This window comes from Strix uralensis, chromosome 10, assembly GCF_047716275.1.
Source record: "Strix uralensis isolate ZFMK-TIS-50842 chromosome 10, bStrUra1, whole genome shotgun sequence".
Lineage (NCBI taxonomy): Eukaryota > Metazoa > Chordata > Aves > Strigiformes > Strigidae > Strix > Strix uralensis.
The window spans coordinates 1787309-1804979 of NC_133981.1; the positions used below are offsets into that span (position 1 = coordinate 1787309).

The window sequence follows — 17671 nt, forward strand, 5'->3', positions numbered from 1 at the left end:
TGCAGCCCAGCCATCATCTTCTCATCACCCTCCCCCTTGTGCCCATCTCCCAGCTTTGCTCTATCCCTGCAGGTCCAGGCGAATGTGGAGAAGTCCTTGACTCTCTTCGGGCAGCTCCTGAACAAGAAGCACTTCTTGCTGACCTTCATCCGCACTCTGGAGGCTCAACGGAGCTTCTCCATGCGGGACCGCGGCAACGTGGCCTCCCTCATCATGACAGCGCTGCAGGGCGAGATGGAGTACGCCACTGGGGTGCTGAAGCAGCTCCTCTCTGACCTCATTGAGAAGAACCTGGAGAGTAAGAACCACCCCAAGCTGCTGTTGCGAAGGTGAGCGACCATCTGAGAGGTTGGAGCTGTGGGACAGTGTCCAGGCTCTTTTGAGCGTGTGGATGTGAGCTGGTGTCCTTGAGGGATGCCATCAGTGATGGCTTTGGTGGTGGTGCTGGGTCTGTCAAGCATTTCCTTGCCTGTCTGCATGCAAGTATGAGAAGGATGCGGGGCCACCTGGCCCCAGCAGCTCAGGAGTTGCCCAGGGGATGTTCTCTCTCTGGTTCGGCCTGTGTGAGTTGGTGTTGTCAGGGAAGCAGAGAACAAGGTGCTCGGCAGCTGCTGGCTGCAGAGACTGGCACAGGGAGGGTGTCAGGCGCTGTTGGGTATTTCTGCAGCCATGCTCCCTCCTGCTTTCCCTTCTCCGGGTGACCAGGTGGCCCCCCACCTCTCAGCACCTGGGGCGGCTCTCGCCTTGCTGCACGGGTGGCTCCGTGAGCTGGCAGCAGGCAGTTGTCCTCCTTTGCCCGCTGCCTCCTCGGGACTTGCCCACCTTGCCAGGCACGTGGGGGTTTTCCTGGGAAAGCCAAGCAGATCTTTGCAAGCTGGGAGTCTCGCCGGGGCTGGGAGGGAGTGTGAGCAGGAGGCAGCCTGCCAAGCCCTGCCGTGAGCCTGCCTGGCCCATCAATATTTAACGATAGCTCTGAGCTCTCCTTCATCACGGGCTGATGAATATTGAAAGATACACCAAGTGCTGAACAAAAACAATTAATAAGCTCCACCAGCCCAGCTCGAGGCCCTCTGTGCCGTCTTCTCCCTTCGCATGCCGTGCCGTGCCTCCCCATCTCCTCCTCCACCAACCTGGTGCCACCAGCCTCCAGCAGAGATGCAGGGACGGCTGAGAGCCCTGGGGCTGGCAAGTCACCAGAAAGGCTCAAGAAAACTAGAGCTTCTTTCAAACATCAACTGATGTTCATGGCACGGCCAGACTGGACAAAGACTGTCAGATTTTGTGTGTCTGGCCTGGGGGAGATGCCTGGAGAAGACAGATGTGAGCTGGTCCCAGTTACACCCCTGCTACCTTCCATCGGACAGTCTCTTTAGGCACATTGTTTTCTTATTCTCTCTGCTTCATTTATCCCATTACAGGGGTGCCCTTAATTTCTCAAAGCACCTCATCAGCAATGTGCCAGAGAGGGGGTGCGGTGCAGACCTGTGGCTGGCCAGGGGGTGGGTCTTGGAGCTGCCAACCCCTGTCTCCCATCCCCGTTCCCTGAGCGTATCCGTAGACTCTTCCCTTCTTGCTGTCCCTCCACGACACCAGACTTCACTGAAATATTTAAACTGCCTTTCCAGCTTCTGGGTCTCTTGGAGCATCACGAAGTCACTGCCATCAGAGCAAAACTCCAGCATGAAGTAAATCAATAAAATAGAAATAAAAGGCAGTGCAGGGATGCCAGCAGCTGCAGCGGCTGAGCTGTGGGGGTGGCACAGGGGCAGAGCCCAGCCTGTGTCAGCATGGTGGGAGCTGGCAGCCCGAGGACTGTTGCTCCCCAGCCACAGAGCTCGAGGGCCTATTGCAGGTGGAGCTGCAGGAGGCTGAGGACAGGGCTGGTACCTCTACTTGTGCCTCCCCAAGTGATATTTAATGAAGAGACTTCGTTCTTCCGTGCAGCCATGGCGTGGAGCAAGCAGTGCTGAGGGCTGTGCTTCTCTGTCCTTTTGATTAGCCCTGCTGTTGGGCGTGAGAGCATGCTTACCGCCCAGGGCAACTGGATTAACATGGATCTAACTGGGGAGAGCTGCTATTTATTTTGTTATTGGATAATCCCCCCAATGCTGTGGCATCTGGCTCTATCGCGGATAAAGACAAACATCCTCTGGAGCCTGGGTGGTGGCACTTTGGATGAGTGTTACAGGCTTGTCAGCAAAGAACCTGGGCTGGGGAGGATGTTTGCTGTGTAACTTCAGTCTACCCACATCCCTTTTCTTTTCCCTTTTTCCTTCCCCATGATGGATTAATCTTTCTGGGTGGGTGCAGGAAGGTTTCCCTCCCCTGAAGGCTCAGGTATTGCCATCCCCTAATGGTTTAAGAAGGGCTGTGCTATTCCAGAGAGGACAAAAAGGGCTAAGCCCCATTAGCACGAGAGAAACCCTTGGAAGGGACCATACAACCCTGAGTCATCTTGAATAAACTCTGAGAAAGTGGATTTCCTACCCCAGCCATCTGGCCATCGGGAACTGCTCCTGGCCCATCTGCCGGGCACGGCCTTGCCGTTGAGCAGTGCACGGCGTTGGGCAGTGGGACTCCTTCGGGTGGCTCTGACGTTCGGGTTCCTTCTGGGTTTTGTTCCTTGAGCCAACCTGTTTGTATCCGTTCCCCTGGTGCAAGAGGAATGCAGCCACGTCCTGGAGATTTTTAGTATTGCTTGTGCTTTCAGGAGCATCTGTGTGTGCAAACAGCTGATCCGATGATTAATGGGTGGATAAGCTGAAGAAGCCAAACTGGAGAGGGTCGAGGGGCTGGCTGGCATTTTTATTTTAAAGGGAGTGAAAGCCACTTTAAAAATAATGGATGTGTTAAGGGGAGTTTTAATCTTATGGCAGCAAGGCCAGGCTGCGATGCAGAGACGGGCGTGTTAAGCTGCCCTTGTAGGGCTGCACAGTTCACCTGGGTCCTGTGTCACCTTCAGCTCCCTCTGTGCCAGGCTGTCCCTCTCCTCTGATGGTGTGGCACGTCCTGGCTGCAGTGCCACCCCCCCTGAGGTCCCCCCATCCTGTTGGGCCCCACCGTGTCTCACACCGATCTTGTGGAATCCTGCTCTCCCTCTTGTGTGCCTGCAGCACGGGGATGGTCCCAGACGGACATGGGTGACTCCCCTGGACCTCCCCTGCCGTGCTGCTTTGGAGCACGATGGCATCTTTGAACCATGCTTGAGGAGACTAGGGGCAATATCTAGGTTTTCTCAAGGCAGTTTTAGCTGCTTCCTTCAACTGCATCTCCAAAAGCTGAGAGGCACGGCTCCGTTTTTAAACTCCGTTTGGAGCAGGTGGTTGCAGCATTGTTCACCCCAAAATCCTGTCACCATCCCACTCTGAGGAGACACACAGAGACCTGGGATTTCTGCCATGCAGGCAGGGATGGGTTAAGTCCCAAGCCTGACACAGTGTCTTCATACTGTGCTCCAAAGGTAGATGGAAAACAGCTTAAGCTTCCAGCCACTGCTCTTACTCCTTGCTCCTTTAATCCCCTTGGTTTTGGCTGAATTAGTACTGGGGATAAATTTGACCAAAACCATACTGGGATCAAAGTCTCCAGACCCAAATCCATCAGTGGCTTTAACCAAAGCCACGTACCAGTGGACCGATGCCCCCTCAGGTGGCTCTGCATCCCTGCCTGAGAGCCACCCAGATCCCGGCCCAAGGGCAGGGGCATGGAGAGAAGCAAGGGTGCAGAGCCTGGCCTCCTGAAGCTTCACCGTCACCACTGCTGAGTGCCAAGAACCAGGTGTATTCTCCTCCAGCAGTTCTTCTGAGCAGACCTTACACAGGTGGCTGGGGAAAACTCTCTTTATCCCTCCAGTATTGGTGGTGATTGTCCTTTTGGTCCTGGGCTTTGAGACTGTAGAGATCAAGGGCTACTTTGGGGGTTGCAGGAAAGTCCCATGTTACCCAGCAGCAGTGGGCCGGTGTCAGGGCAGCAGCAGTATCAAGGTCACTGCAGGAGCAGAAGGCAGTAGCAGCTCCCCGGTGGGGAGGGGGGGTTTCCAGCTCCATCAGGCACGCAGTGGTGTGGGAGGAGGTGCTGCTGTCGTGGGAACGTGGATCAGGATCTGACTTTGCCTTGCAACCTCAGCTCTTCCCTTCAGGTTGTGCTTTAACTGGGGAGCTTGAGGTGGGTTTGGGGATGTTTTACCTGGCTTTGGTGTCTCATACAATCCTCCTGTGGAGGGAGCGGCCTGGTTCCAGTGGGACATGATGGAAGAAACAAACTTCATTGAAGTAGAAGAGAGAAGCCAGAACCAGGGAGAAGCAGAAAGCTGATCATCCCCTGGGCGAGACTCCCCGTGGGAGGAGGTCGTGCTCGGCGCTCTCAGGTTCTCCAAATACACTGGAGACCAATTTGCTTATTCTCCTGGGGGCTGCTGTGGCTCAGCGTTGCGAATGGGCAGGCTTTCCACTATTTGCTGTCTGCTCGTGCCCCTTTGCTTCAAGGCTCCTGCCTTTCCAGATGTGACCTTTTAAAGCCAAAAATAATTTCGCCACAGGCCAAGGCTGAGGTGGCAACGGGTGAGATCAGAGACCTTTAATATCCTCTGCTGACAGCTTTGCTCTCTGCCTTCCCTGCAGAACGGAGTCAGTGGCAGAGAAGATGCTGACGAATTGGTTCACGTTTCTGCTGTACAAGTTTCTGAAGGTGAGTTTGGGGAAGGGGTGGCAACCCCGTGTGGGCAGGGAGGCGGTTCCTGCCTTGCAGGGACAGGCAGCGTGGTATCCAAAGCCTGGAGTGACGTGTTCCTGAGCACTGCTGCTCCCTCCCGGAGCAGAGATCGCTTCCCAGGCCTCCATTCCCATCCCGGGATTCTGGGATATGATTGGTGATTCTGGGTCTCCTTTTGGGGAAATAACTGAGCTGACTGAGAAATGGAATCGAGACTGGGATTGATTAACGCTTAGTGGGTTTGAGATCTTCAAAATGGTGCTGGAGAAAGGATAAATCTGAAGCAACTCAGCTGAGTCTTGAATCCCTTCAGTGTGGTCCCAATTCCTCCCTCCTTGCTGTGTAACTCGAAAGGAAGAAGCCCCAGAAGCTGGTCCTTGTGTAGACATGACTGATGGGAGGATATTTCTTCCCGTTTGAGCTGTAGTTTGATGTGCTGCACTCTTCATGTAACACCACTGCTTTTCCTTCATCTCTTTGACTCTGAGGCTGCGTGGAGGGGAATCAATTCCCCCAGCATCTCCACTTCTGCTTCTCTGCAAAGGTGCCGTGGTGGGGGGATGGACACCCTGTGGTGGGGCCTGTTGTCAGCTGGGGACACGTGTAAGGGCTGTTTCTACCACTGGTTCATCCAACCCATACGGAGAACGTTCTGTCAGCACCGGTGCTTCCACTTGCTACAGCCACACCAGCAGCTGTTGGGCTCCAGCCTGTGGACCCCCAGTTCTGTCCTGCTGCTGCTTCGGGATGACACCAGCGGGGTGAACGGCACCTGCAGTCCTGCCGCCGGTTTGTCAGTCAGCAGAGCTGCTTCTTGGGATCCTGCCTGGCGTCAGTGCAGCGAGACTGGGTGGCACGCAGCCGTTTTTCTGGGATTTCATCCCTCATTAAGATAAAGAGGGTTTGAACCGTTTCCAGCCAAGAGATGAGAGCAAGCAGGAGTCTGTGCAGAACTCAAGTGATCGTCAACGAGAGGTGATTTATAATATCACTTACATGCACTTGGCTTTTTGCCTCTGTCGAGGGATAGCCTGTATCTATAAAAATCTAGCTGTAGCGTGCGGTGAAGGTTGCTTTCCAGGGGTGAAAGAGGAGGAAGGCTGTGCCGTTGGTGAGGAGATGTCAAACCTCCCAACACTTCTTTGAACCGGGGTGTTGCTCAGCAGGGCCACCCTCTGCCCCTGCAGCGGCAGGGCCTGGTGGGATCAGGTGGGACACTGGCAGATGGCTCTTTGGGCTCTGTGGGGTCAGTGGGACAGGCAGGAGTAGCTCTGGCTGTGGATAAACTCGCTCAGGGCTCCTTGAAGTGGACGGAGTTGTGCTTTGGCTGAGCAAAGTGCAGTGCATGGGCTTCGAATGCCCACAGCGGTGTTTGGGGACGTTGTGCTTGTGTGTGTGACTTGATGCCCTTAGAATCACAGAGGCATAGAATCATCCAGGTTGGAAAAGCCCTTGAAGATCCTCCAGTCCAACCATGAACCTCACACTGACCGTTCTCAACTCCACCAGATCCCTCAGCGCTGGCTCAACCCGACTCTTCAACCCCTCCAGGAATGGGGACTCCCCCCCTGCCCTGGGCAGCCCATTCCAACGCCCAACAACCCCTTCTGCAAAGAAATCCTTCCAAAGAGCCAGTCTGACCCTGCCCTGGCGCAGCTTGAGGCCATTCCCTCTTGTCCTGGTGCTTGTTCCTTGGCTCAAGAGACTCATCCCCCCTCTCTGCACCCTCCTTTCAGGGAGTTGTAGAGGGCCATGAGGTCTCCCCTCAGCCTCCTCTTCTCCAGACTAAACCCCCCCAGTTCCCTCAGCTGCTCCCCATCAGACCTGTGCTCCAGACCCTGCACCAGCTCTGTTGCCCTTCTCTGGACACGCTCGAGTCATTCAATGGCCTTTTTGGAGTGAGGGGCCCAAAACTGAACCCACTCATTGAGGTGCGGCCTCTTGGCCTGTCCTTGGCAGGGCTGGGCTGTGTGGGCAGGTGATGGGGGCAAGTTCACCTGGTTCAGAAGCTGCTTTGGATCAGCTCATGTGCCACCACTGTCCTGCATCTGTCTGTCCTTTTACAGCCCTGTTGCCCTTTGGAGAAGCTTCTGGGCACATTGCCAGCACAGGGCAGGTCTGAGGATAAGGAGTAGCAGGAGAGGGAGATATGGGGATGGGACCAGGGCAGTGCCTTTTTATAAAGTCCTTGGCTACACTGTGGCTTTGGCAGGGGACAACATCTCCACTCCCTGTGTGATAGCAGCAAGAGAAAGTCTGATCTAGATGCACCATTACAGGAGGAACATATGTGGAGGGCCTGCATAAACCTGTTGGCTGTGAGATTTGTTACGCTGGGAATCATCTCCCCGGGGCAGTGATTGAAATGCCATGACTTGGTGTTTCCAAGCGATGTTGTTTCCACTTGAATTAGACTGGAAGAGACTTGAGGATGTGCTCATGGCCTCTGCTGGGCCAGTCCCACCAGAGAAGACCTGCAGGGCCATTTCTGCCTGCCTCCCAGGGGTGAGGTGGCATCAAAAGTGGGAGAAACCTGTGGAGTAGATGGAGAGGTATCACAGGAGACAGTTTACCAGCAGGGAAACTGCACCAAACCGCAGTAATCGTGCATGTAAATGAGGCAGGAGGATGTGTGACCAGCTGCCAAATTGGCTCTCAGCAAACCTGCCCGGAGCAGGGCTGGGCGCTCAGTGTGGCCGTGATGTGCTGGGGTGGGGACAGGGACAGAAAGTCCCCCTCGCCCAGGGCCAGCAGCGTGGGGAGCCAGCTAGGGCTGGTGCTTTCACAGGGACCCTGTAGTAGCATTTATCAGACTCTTAATGAGACACCCTGGGGAAAGGGAGAGGGATAAATCGAGACAAGTGCTGAAAAATGCACGATATTAGGTGCCTGATGAGCTAGATCTAGTCAATAAGACAGTTTGAGTGTTATCTGGCTCGTCTCAGCCTGCTCCCAGCGTACCGATGCTTACATGCACGGGGGTGTTTGCAGTCGCCCTCAGCTCTCACGGACAGCCCCCACAAAGCCCCCTGAGGACAAGGGCGAATGGCCTCAAGCTGTGCCAGGGCAGGGTCAGACTGACTCTTAGGAAGTATTTCTTTGCAGAAGGGTTTGTTGGAATGGGCTGCCCAGGGCAGGGGGGGAGTCCCCATTCCTGGAGGGGTTGAAGAGTCGGGTTGAGCCAGCGCTGAGGGATCTGGTGGAGTTGGGAACGGTCAGTGTGAGGTTCATGGTTGGACTGGAGGATCTTCAAGGGCTTTTCCAACCCAGATGATTCTGTGACCCACATTTGGAACAGGTGGGGAAGCCAAGCTGCAACAAGTCGAGGATGCGCAGTCGGGGGACAGGGCAGAGGGACTGTTTTGGTTGACGTTAGGGTGCCTGACAGGTCAGAAGGAGACCAGGATTCTGGGGCATGCAGGAGCCCCCAGCAGCCTGCATGGTGCTGGAGGAGTGGCATACCCATCCCCAGGACCACGGGTGCCTCCATCCCTCCAGGGAGGCCATGGGGCCAGCTCTAATCCATGCATCCAGAAAGAGATTTATTCCCCATCAGCCTGACCGGTGTCTGAGGAGCAGGGGAGGTGATGCTGTGATGCCTGGAGTGCAGCTGGGCCACCGACGGTGCCACCTCTCTTGGTGGGGATCCCCAGAGGTGGGCGCAGAGCTGCAGGTGCAGGGGAGCAACTGTGTCTTGCTGGAAAGTGGAAATCTGTGGGCTGAGACGGGAGCAGCCGTGCCAGATGTGAGCAGGGGTCCTGCTCCAAGCTATCCTCCATCCACACCACTTCCACAGACTTGGAATTTTTATGAGGGTTTTTTTACAAGCAACTGAAAGAAGCAACTCAAGTCTTTCCACCGTGGCTGGAGGGGTGGTCTCAGGGTGCCGTGGGGGCCCCTCTCTTGCCAGGCAGCCGGTAAGGTGCAGCATAACACCCACCTTGGGTCTCTCACTTTTCCAAGCTGACTTAATGAAGCCAACTTTGCAAATGAAACATAATTTCAAAGACAGGCGTGTTGTCGGAAGGTCTGGGGATGATGTATGCCTGTTCCTGCTCGTTAGCAGCTGTCTCTTTAATTACCGCAGATGCTAACGAGATGCTAACAGCATATGGTGACAGGGAGAGCCGCCGCACTTTGCACCAAAGTACAATTTATTTGTGAGGCGGCCGGGAGGGAGGGGCGAGGGCCTGTGGGGTAAAATCTGCTGGGACTTACTCTCTGCTCCTGTTGTACCCTTCTTTCTCCCTTAGGGCTAATGCCTGTATCTGGAAGGGCTCATTGGGATTCAGCTGAGGGAGGGGTTTGGGCCCTGGGTGATAAAGGGGTGTCCACTTCCAGCCCCCCTGCACCAACTCATGGGTCCAGGTGGGTCCAAGCTTGGTGGGACCTTTGCTGTTCCTGGGTTGCTGCAGTTCCAGCATCTCTGGGGCAAATATCTCATCCAGTTTCCCTCTCCCTTCCTTCCACATATGAGATAGATGCTGATGTGGCCCTGGCTGGTGGCTAAACTGCCTCTGATGTCATTTGGCAGTGGGGACACATAGGTGGCAAACTCTTTAATTGCCTGGTCCCCTCCATCAGCTGGAGGCTCAGGGTAGGGCTGTCAGTGAGTTGCTCTCTTGTTTTAACTTCCCAGTGGCTCTGGCTGGCAGTGTCCAGCTGTCACAGGGAGAAACACCTCTTGACCTTCTCTCCTGTGAGACTGGGCTCCTGGCAGATGCCAGAACTGCGTCGTGATACCTGGACAAGAGCCCCCAGGCTGTCCCACTGCAGCGTGCCCTTTCCAGTCCTCGGGTGCTTCTCTCTGGGCCAGCTCAAAAGATAGGCTATATCCCATACACAAGGTCCACAGACCCAACCTGCTCTTCGCTAGCCCTGGATTTAACCTTTTTACCTCATTTTTGGCCTGTAGAATGAGCATAATTCATCAGGGAGTGTCTGGAAACTCTCAGAAGCTGAGCCTAGGGGTTGATAGATAAGGGAACAACCTCCAGTGGGCTTGGAAGGAGAGAACTGGGTTCCTTCACAGGATGAATTTTACCATGTGCCCCCTTCCTTGCAGTCTTGAGCAAGGGCTGGAGACTCTTCAGAAAGCCACGTGTGGGGCTTGATGCTGCAGGGCCACAGCAGGCTCCTGACACGGTGGTGGTTCTTGAAAGGCAAAGCTGGTGCCTGGCACCCTCTCACACCCCTCTCTCCCCCTCTCCTCCATCCCATCCTGCAGGAGTGTGCTGGGGAACCGCTCTTCATGCTCTACTGTGCCATCAAGCAGCAGATGGAGAAGGGACCCATCGACGCCATCACAGGAGAGGCTCGCTACTCCCTCAGTGAAGACAAGCTTATCCGGCAGCAGATTGACTACAAAATGCTGGTTAGTGCGATCAAAAGCCTCAGTGGTACTGGTGCTTGCCAGGACTGCTAGGTCCAGCTGTTTAACGAGATCTTGGAGGCACCCAAAGTACTTTGCAGAGAGCAGTTTGTCTCTTGTTCTTCTCTCTGGTGTCCCTGGCGTGCCTCTTGCCCTGCTCTGTGGTGTCCCTCTCAGCTGTGGTCAGAAACGGGTCCTTTGCATGGCGAGGTTTGCTCTTGCCATGGAGCTGAGACAGCCAAACACGGACTGAATCCACGCTTCTCCCGGCAAACCCCATGGCCCTGACAGATACGGGGCCAGAGATGCTGTTGAGCACATGCTACCTGGAGCAGCCAGTGGCTCATGTTAGGTGGGGATCAAAGTTAGAGCCTTGAGTTTGCTGCAGGAGATAGAGGGATACTCCTGTTCCTCCGTAGGAGCCATCTCTGAATGATAAGCCAGGCCTGTCCCCGGGCTGAGCCTGCAGCTGGTTCTTCACCACTGATCTCTACCGGGGTGGGGTTGGGAGTGGAGTGGAGTGTGCCCAGGCATCGCTCAGCCTAGGCAGGTTTTGGTGAGTTTGACATGATTTGCTGGCCCAGGATTTCTTCGCTGACACTGTGCTGCCTTTCTGGGAACAGTTGGAGATTTGAGGGTGGTGGGGGGGAAAGGGGGAGCGGGAATGTGCCGTGTGGCTGTAACACCTCGGTGGCCCAGGAGGTGAGAGGACGTGGCTTGTAGGCAGCTGCAGCCCCGTGTCCTTGGACCTGCCTTTGCAGCCAGCGCGTCACAAGCTCTCACTTGAGTCTTTCTACCCCAATGTGCTCTGCAGACCCTCAACTGTGTGAACCCTGAGAATGAGAATGCCCCGGAGATCCCTGTCAAGGTGCTGAACTGTGACACCATCACGCAGGTGAAAGAGAAGCTGCTGGACGCTGTCTACAAGGGGGTGCCCTATTCCCAGCGACCCAAAGCTGGAGACATGGACTTGGGTAAGAGAGAGGCCAAGCGCTTCCCTGTGGGGAGCAGGGAGGTGACTGCAGAAGTGTCAAAAAAACCTGTTCAAGGCAGGAAAATCCGCATCTCTTATGGGAGAGGGGATGTGGCAGGAGCAGAGCATTTGTGCTTGTGGCAGTGACTGTGTTTGGGGACCCCTGGCATGAGAGTGTGAGTCCTGCCAGTGGAGAGGACGAGGAGAGGAGCCTCCTTGGCTCTGGCTGTGGTCTGGATTGCAGGCTTGAGGTGGCTGAGGTCCAAGGAGGCCAGCAATAGTTGAGAACAGTGTTGATAGTCCTGTTCTTAAAGGAGGGGCAGGAGAATGAAGAGGAGAGGAGCAAAGGAAACGGTCGCCAGAGTCAAATCGATGCTGTCTTTTCTCGAGTACTTAGAAACAGCTTTTGCCCAACACCATATTGATAGTCATCAGTCCTAGGGTTCAGAAAGTGGTGGGAGGGCTCTTCTATTGATGCCCAGACTCTGCTCCTACTCTCACCTCGGTTTTGTGCTACTATTGCCTCCTAACCATGAGCCCTTCTTCCCCGTGGGGACAGAGTGGCGGCAGGGCAGGATGGCCCGGATCATACTGCAGGACGAAGATGTCACCACAAAGATTGACAATGACTGGAAGAGGCTAAACACGTTGGCTCACTACCAGGTAAGGCTGGCTGTGGGAGAGGCCACTGAGCAGTCACCAGCTGCTTTGAACTTGAGCATCTTTTCTTGCTCCTCAACTTGGTCAGAATCACAGAATCATCTGGGTTGGAAAAGCCCTTGAAGATCCTCCAGTCCAACCATGAACCTCACACTGACCGTTCTCAACTCCACCAGATCCCTCAGCGCTGGGTCAACCCGACTCTTCAACCCCTCCAGGGATGGGGACTCCCCCCCTGCCCTGGGCAGCCCATTCCAACGCCCAACAACCCCTTCTGCAAAGAAATACTTCCTAAGAGCCAGTCTGACCCTGCCCTGGCGCAGCTTGAGGCCATTCCCTCTTGTCCCATTACCTCTTTGTCAGGGCCAGGGCTCAGCTCTCCAGAGTGCTGCTCATGCAGGGGCATGGCCAGGAGGTCTGCAGTCACTCTTCTGCCTGGATACCATGTTAATGGTCCTTCTGTTCAAGGAAGCACTAAATGGGGCATCTCCAGGACTCATAGAGGCTGTTTCCTGCTCTGACCTTACTTTGCCATTTTCATGCCGAGATTTCTGGTGTGTTCCTGTTCTGACCCCTTCCCCAGAGCAGTTGCAGAGGTGGATACAGTGTCCCTGGGATGGGGTACAGTGTAGCTTCCTCCCTCCTGGGCTGGTTTCTCCCTGCTGCGGGGCTGCTCCTCCTGTGCCCCTGCTGACACCATCTCTGCCCGCAGGTGACGGACGGCTCCTCGGTAGCCCTGGTGCCCAAGCAGAACTCGGCGTACAACATCTCCAACTCCTCCACCTTCACCAAGTCCCTCAGCAGATACGGTGAGCGAGTAGGGGTGATCCTCCACTGCGCTGGCAGGGGAGGCAGCGCTGGGCTGCGCTTGCAGGTGTTTGTAACTGTGGCTCATGTGAACAAAAACCCCAAACTCCCGTCTCCTGCTGTTTATTCTGGTGTTGGAGAGGGAGCAGATGCCCTCAGAGCCATCTCTCTTTGCGACGTGTCAGACTCGGGGGAGAAAGACGTGTCAGATGGCTGCTGCTAAGAGGATCCCCTTGTTTATTCCCCTGAAATCCAATTAAAATAGTCACAGAGGCACTTTGCACTTAAACGAGCAGAGTTGAGGACTCCAGTGAACACACTGGCAAGTGTTCTTCAGCCTTGGTTTGGAAGGGAATAGTGTGGTCAGCTCAGACTGACACAGGAGGCATCTGTGATGCTGGCACCTGGAGCAGGACAGGCCTCTGCAGAATCCCTTCGCATGATGGTTCTGGCCCCTGTACACCAGCCAGGCTTGCACAGAGCTCAGCGGGCTGTCAACAGTCCCAGCAGAGCTTCCAGTCTGTGGCGACTGGATCCCAAAGCTCCCATTTCGTGGCCATGACGTGCCCTGAAGCCGCAGTGGAGGGAAGGGGGATGCAGGGGCTGCTGTGGGGTGGTGGGCAGGGTACGAGCATCCCCCTCTGCTCGGTGCTTGCAGAGAGCATGCTGCGGACCGCCAGCAGCCCCGACAGCCTGCGCTCACGGACCCCCATGATCACCCCCGACCTGGAGAGCGGCACCAAGCTCTGGCATCTGGTGAAAAACCACGACCACATGGACCAGCGGGAGGGCGACCGGGGCAGCAAGATGGTCTCCGAAATCTACCTAACCCGCCTGTTGGCCACCAAGGTATGGCCCGAAGGTGCAGAGCTGCCGCCTGGCTGTATCCACCTGAGTGGGGAAGGGTAGTGATTTGGGTTCTCCAGAAGTCGTGAGCACTGTTTTTTTATTAGCCTTCTGCTTCAGCACAGGAGGAGCTACTATCTTGGTCTCTTTCCTGAGCTGGAAGTGATGGTTTTGTGTGTCAGAACCCTCAGTGAATATCCCTTGAGTGGATTTTCCTATTTGGTTTTTGCACCCTTTGGTGTTTTTACTGTTCTCTGTATCCTTGAACAGCTGCTGGGCTGTGAAGCAGAGATGCCCTGGGGCAGGTGCCTCATCCTCTTCGGTGTTTGGGCTAAAGCTGCAAAATCAGTGATGTGGGAAGGGTAAATACCTGGGGCATTTGGAATCACAGTGGATTCCCCTTCCCTCAGCACATACAAAACCTTCTCCAGTGCCGAGCAGGTGTTGTGTGTCTGAGATGTCCCTGGAGAGGAGCCGAGGGCTGTGCTGAAGATACTGGCTCAGGATTGCAGAGACTGGGCTCAGCCATCTCCCCTGTGCCTTGGCTCCCTGCCTCGTGGGACGAGGTCTTGTTCAGCAATGTCAGTCATCAGGTCTTGGGTACCTTAATGGCACCCAAAAAAGACCATGATACGACATACATGCGTTTGTTTTTTGCTCTATATGGAGTTTATTTGTATGCTTAGCACGCCAGATCATGCAGTGCAGGAGATATCACTGCAGTGTCTGTTTCCCAGTATAAACCACTGAGAACCAGTAGGGTTACACAGGCCGTACTGTGCTTCTCTTCCAGGTGGTAGGAATAGAAGTGATATTGGTTTAAAGGCCAACCATTAGTTAAAGGCTCGTCTCTGCTGGCGCTGGGTGTTGCTGAGTGGCCCTTCTCTCTTCCTCCTCCTCAGGGCACCCTGCAGAAATTCGTGGATGACCTGTTTGAGACCATCTTCAGCACAGCGCATCGTGGGAGCGCGCTGCCCCTTGCCATCAAATACATGTTTGATTTCCTGGATGAACAAGCTGATAAGCATCAGATCAATGATTACGATGTCAGGCACACTTGGAAGAGTAACTGGTAATGGAGAGGGGCAGTGGGAAGGGGGGCTAACGATATCACAGCTAACGATACTGCCAACCCCTCCCACAGGGAGCAGAAATATGTCCCTGGAAATGATCCAGGACAAGAGAGGCCCATATCTCTGTAGCTGGGCTGTGGGTAAATCCCTTGCATGCCTTCTTGCAGCAGAAAAAATCCCAGGAATGCAATGCTTCCTCAGCCCTTCCATTCCCAAATCCCAGGCACCACGCTCGCCCTGAGGGCTGGGGTTGGCTGAGGACCTCAGCGGTCCCGTTCCCATCTCACCTTGGGCTTCTCCATCCTCTGGGCTCCTCCAGAGATGTCAGCCCCAATTCTCATCTCTGCTGTCCTGAAGGTGTTTCCAGAGTCCCTCCTGTCACTCAGACGAGCGTGGCCTAGCAACGTCAGCGTAAAGCCATGTAGACATCCTGCCTGTCGTGGTTTAACCCCAGCCAGCAGCTAAGCACCGCACAGCTGCTCGCTCACCCCCCCACACCGTGGGATGGGGGAGGGTAAAAGTAAGAAAACTTGTGGGTTGAGAGAAGAACAGTTTAATAACCAAAGTAAAATAAAATAAAAATAATAATAATAAATAGTAATGAAAGGGAAAATAACAACAAAAGAGAAAACCCAAGAAAAACAAGTGATGCAAATGAAAAACAATTGCTCACTACCAACTGACTGATGCCCAGCCTCTTCCCGACCAGCAGCCCCCCGGCCAGCTTTCCCCCTAGTATATATGTTGAGCATGATGCCAAATGTTATGGAATATCCCTTTGGGCAGTTGGGGTCGGCTGTCCTGGCTGTGTCCCCTCCCAGCTCCTTGTGCACCCCCAGCCTCCTCCCCGGCAGGGCAGCACGAGAAGCTGAAAAGTTGACTTAGTGTGAGTGCTGCTCAGCAACAACTAAAACATCACTGTGTTGTCAACATTATTCTTGCCCTAAATCCAAAACACAGCACTGTACCAGCTACTAGGAAGAAAATTAACTCTATCCAACCCAAAACCAGGACAGTTGAGACCTCTGTAAATGCCATGCTGGGGCCAGGGCTTGAGCAGGCATCGGCTTCTGCTCCGGAGCCCCTCCTCTGCATTTTTCTTTTCTGCTGCCTCACTGGTTTCATCTCTCTGATCTTGCCGTTACTGGAGACGGGTACGTACATTCCCGTGTCTGGCATTTGTTAAATGGCAGCCAAATTGCTTTTGTGTAGTTCAGTAACTGTTGGCAATTAGCAGGGCAGGAAAAGAAACATTTTTAAATGGAGATGTGAGAGCGCGGAAGCGCTTGGAACTGATTTATAACTCAGCTTTCTATATTAAAAGAAGGAGCGAAAGGCAAGGGAGGAAAAAAAAGCCCCGCTCCGCAGGGGTTGGGCATGCAGGCTCCTGCATACTAATGCCTGTGCTTATCTCTGGGCGCTAATTCGATGTGTGGAGCTAATTTCTCGAGGCCGTTCCCTTCACAAATGAAATATGTACATGCACCCGGTACCCTCATTAGGAAAGTCCTGGGGAATGAAGTGTGTTTTGTCTAAGATAAAAGCATTCGCTGGGTGTTGGTGCTGAGGGATGACAGAGCAGAGACAGTTTCTGATGGGGGGAGGCCCTGAGATGCTCCTGGGAGAGGAGAGGGGCTGCAGGACTGGGAAGTGGAGCTGTGGAGTGTGGCACGTGTGTCAGTACGCAGCAAACATCCAGTCGGTGGCTGGCCAGGAGACCTGCTGCCTCTACAGCTGAGAGCTTTATTTCCAGCATCTGAGGCTGCCTAAATTCTCCTCTGGTGTTAAATGTGCTAATGAGTCCCTTTAGGAGTCCAGTTAACTCCCTCCTCCAATGCGGGAGATGTGTGAAATGCCACATGGCACCTTCGAAGGGATTATTGATGCGGGAGAAGGGACCGTGCCTGGTCTGACCCGTGGGCTCAGCAAGGGCTCTTCCCTACGAGTGGATCCGTGGAGAAACCACAGATCTGCCCTGCCCTGGTTTGCCTTTGGAGACGTTGGCAGTGCTGAGGAAATTCTCCACGGAGAGCTGTGGCCATGTGGGGGTGGGCAGAGGGCAGATGTTTGCATACCTGGGGTGCTGGGAAAAGCAGCCTGCCCAATTCTGGGTCACGGGCAGCTCCTTCTCCACAACTGGAGGGGTGGGGGTGTGCCAGCTGCCCTGCAGGGCTTAGTTCAGGTGCTGACTCCTGTTTCCTTCATCCCTCAGTCTACCTCTACGTTTTTGGGTGAATGTGATTAAGAACCCCCAGTTTGTGTTCGACATTCACAAGAACAGTATTACTGATGCCTGCCTATCCGTGGTGGCTCAGACATTCATGGACTCCTGCTCAACTTCTGAGCACAAGCTAGGAAAAGACTCTCCTTCCAACAAACTACTGTACGCCAAGGACATCCCCAACTACAAGAGCTGGGTAGAAAGGTGAGTAGACTTGGCAATAGCTCCTTGCTTCACCTGGAGGGCTTACAGTGGACATAGGTGGGTGTGGGGACTTGGGTCTCCTCTTGGCAGCCATCTGAAGAGGGACTGTACTAAAGCTTGTGGAAGGCAGTCGTCTCTTTTGGGAGATGGTGCTTTCTCGTGATTGTTTCCTGGAATGATGACAGAGCTGTTTATGACTTGCTTAAGGAGTGCTAAAAGCAACCTCCACTTTTAGGTTGCCCAATGTTTTCTGTTGTAAAAACTTGGTCTGTGCTAGGGAATTGCTAACACCTCCCTTGATTGCTTTCGAAGAGCGGTGAGAAGTCAGCCTTGGACTAGAGAAGTGCCTTTTTTTACCACAACAATACACGCAGGTTTTGCTGAAATGGTTGAAAATTCCCATTTCCCATCTCTCATCCATCAGTACATCTCACCTGGGATCCTGATGAGAGCACATGCTCTGAGGCAGTGCTGGGGCTGCTGTCGCTGTGCCGAGGAGCAGGGAGAGGAGCAGGTCCCCTGACTCCTTCTGACACCCTCCACCTTCACTGTGAGCTGAGGAGAGACATCCCTCTGTCCTGCTGAATTAATGCAGTGTTAAAGGTTCGGGGTTTGAATGCTGCTGATTGCAAATTGATGTGCTCAGGCTTAATGCTGTGTTTAGCTTTATCCTTTTGGGAGAGAAAGCTAGGAGATGTCCTCCAAAGCCCTCCAAATAGAGCTACTGTTAAAATGTTGCTGTCTTGTGAAGTGGGACTTGATCAAGCTTAAAAAATGGCAGATTTCAGGTTGCTGATGCAACTTTC

At 54.2% G+C, this 17671-nt stretch overlaps 1 protein-coding gene across 2 annotated transcripts in view; it reads left to right on the forward strand.

Annotated features, from left to right (window-relative positions):
* PLXNA1 (plexin A1) overlaps window positions 1-17671 on the forward strand; it is a 129917-nt gene that overhangs the window by 100977 nt on the left and 11269 nt on the right. For both annotated transcript variants that reach the window (XM_074878813.1, XM_074878814.1), the window contains exons 22-30: window positions 73-329; window positions 4620-4686; window positions 9938-10084; window positions 10896-11055; window positions 11614-11717; window positions 12427-12523; window positions 13180-13370; window positions 14270-14439; window positions 16653-16865. In XM_074878813.1, coding sequence (XP_074734914.1) covers window positions 73-329; window positions 4620-4686; window positions 9938-10084; window positions 10896-11055; window positions 11614-11717; window positions 12427-12523; window positions 13180-13370; window positions 14270-14439; window positions 16653-16865 — 1406 coding nt within the window. The remainder of the gene's footprint in view (window positions 1-72; window positions 330-4619; window positions 4687-9937; window positions 10085-10895; window positions 11056-11613; window positions 11718-12426; window positions 12524-13179; window positions 13371-14269; window positions 14440-16652; window positions 16866-17671) is intronic.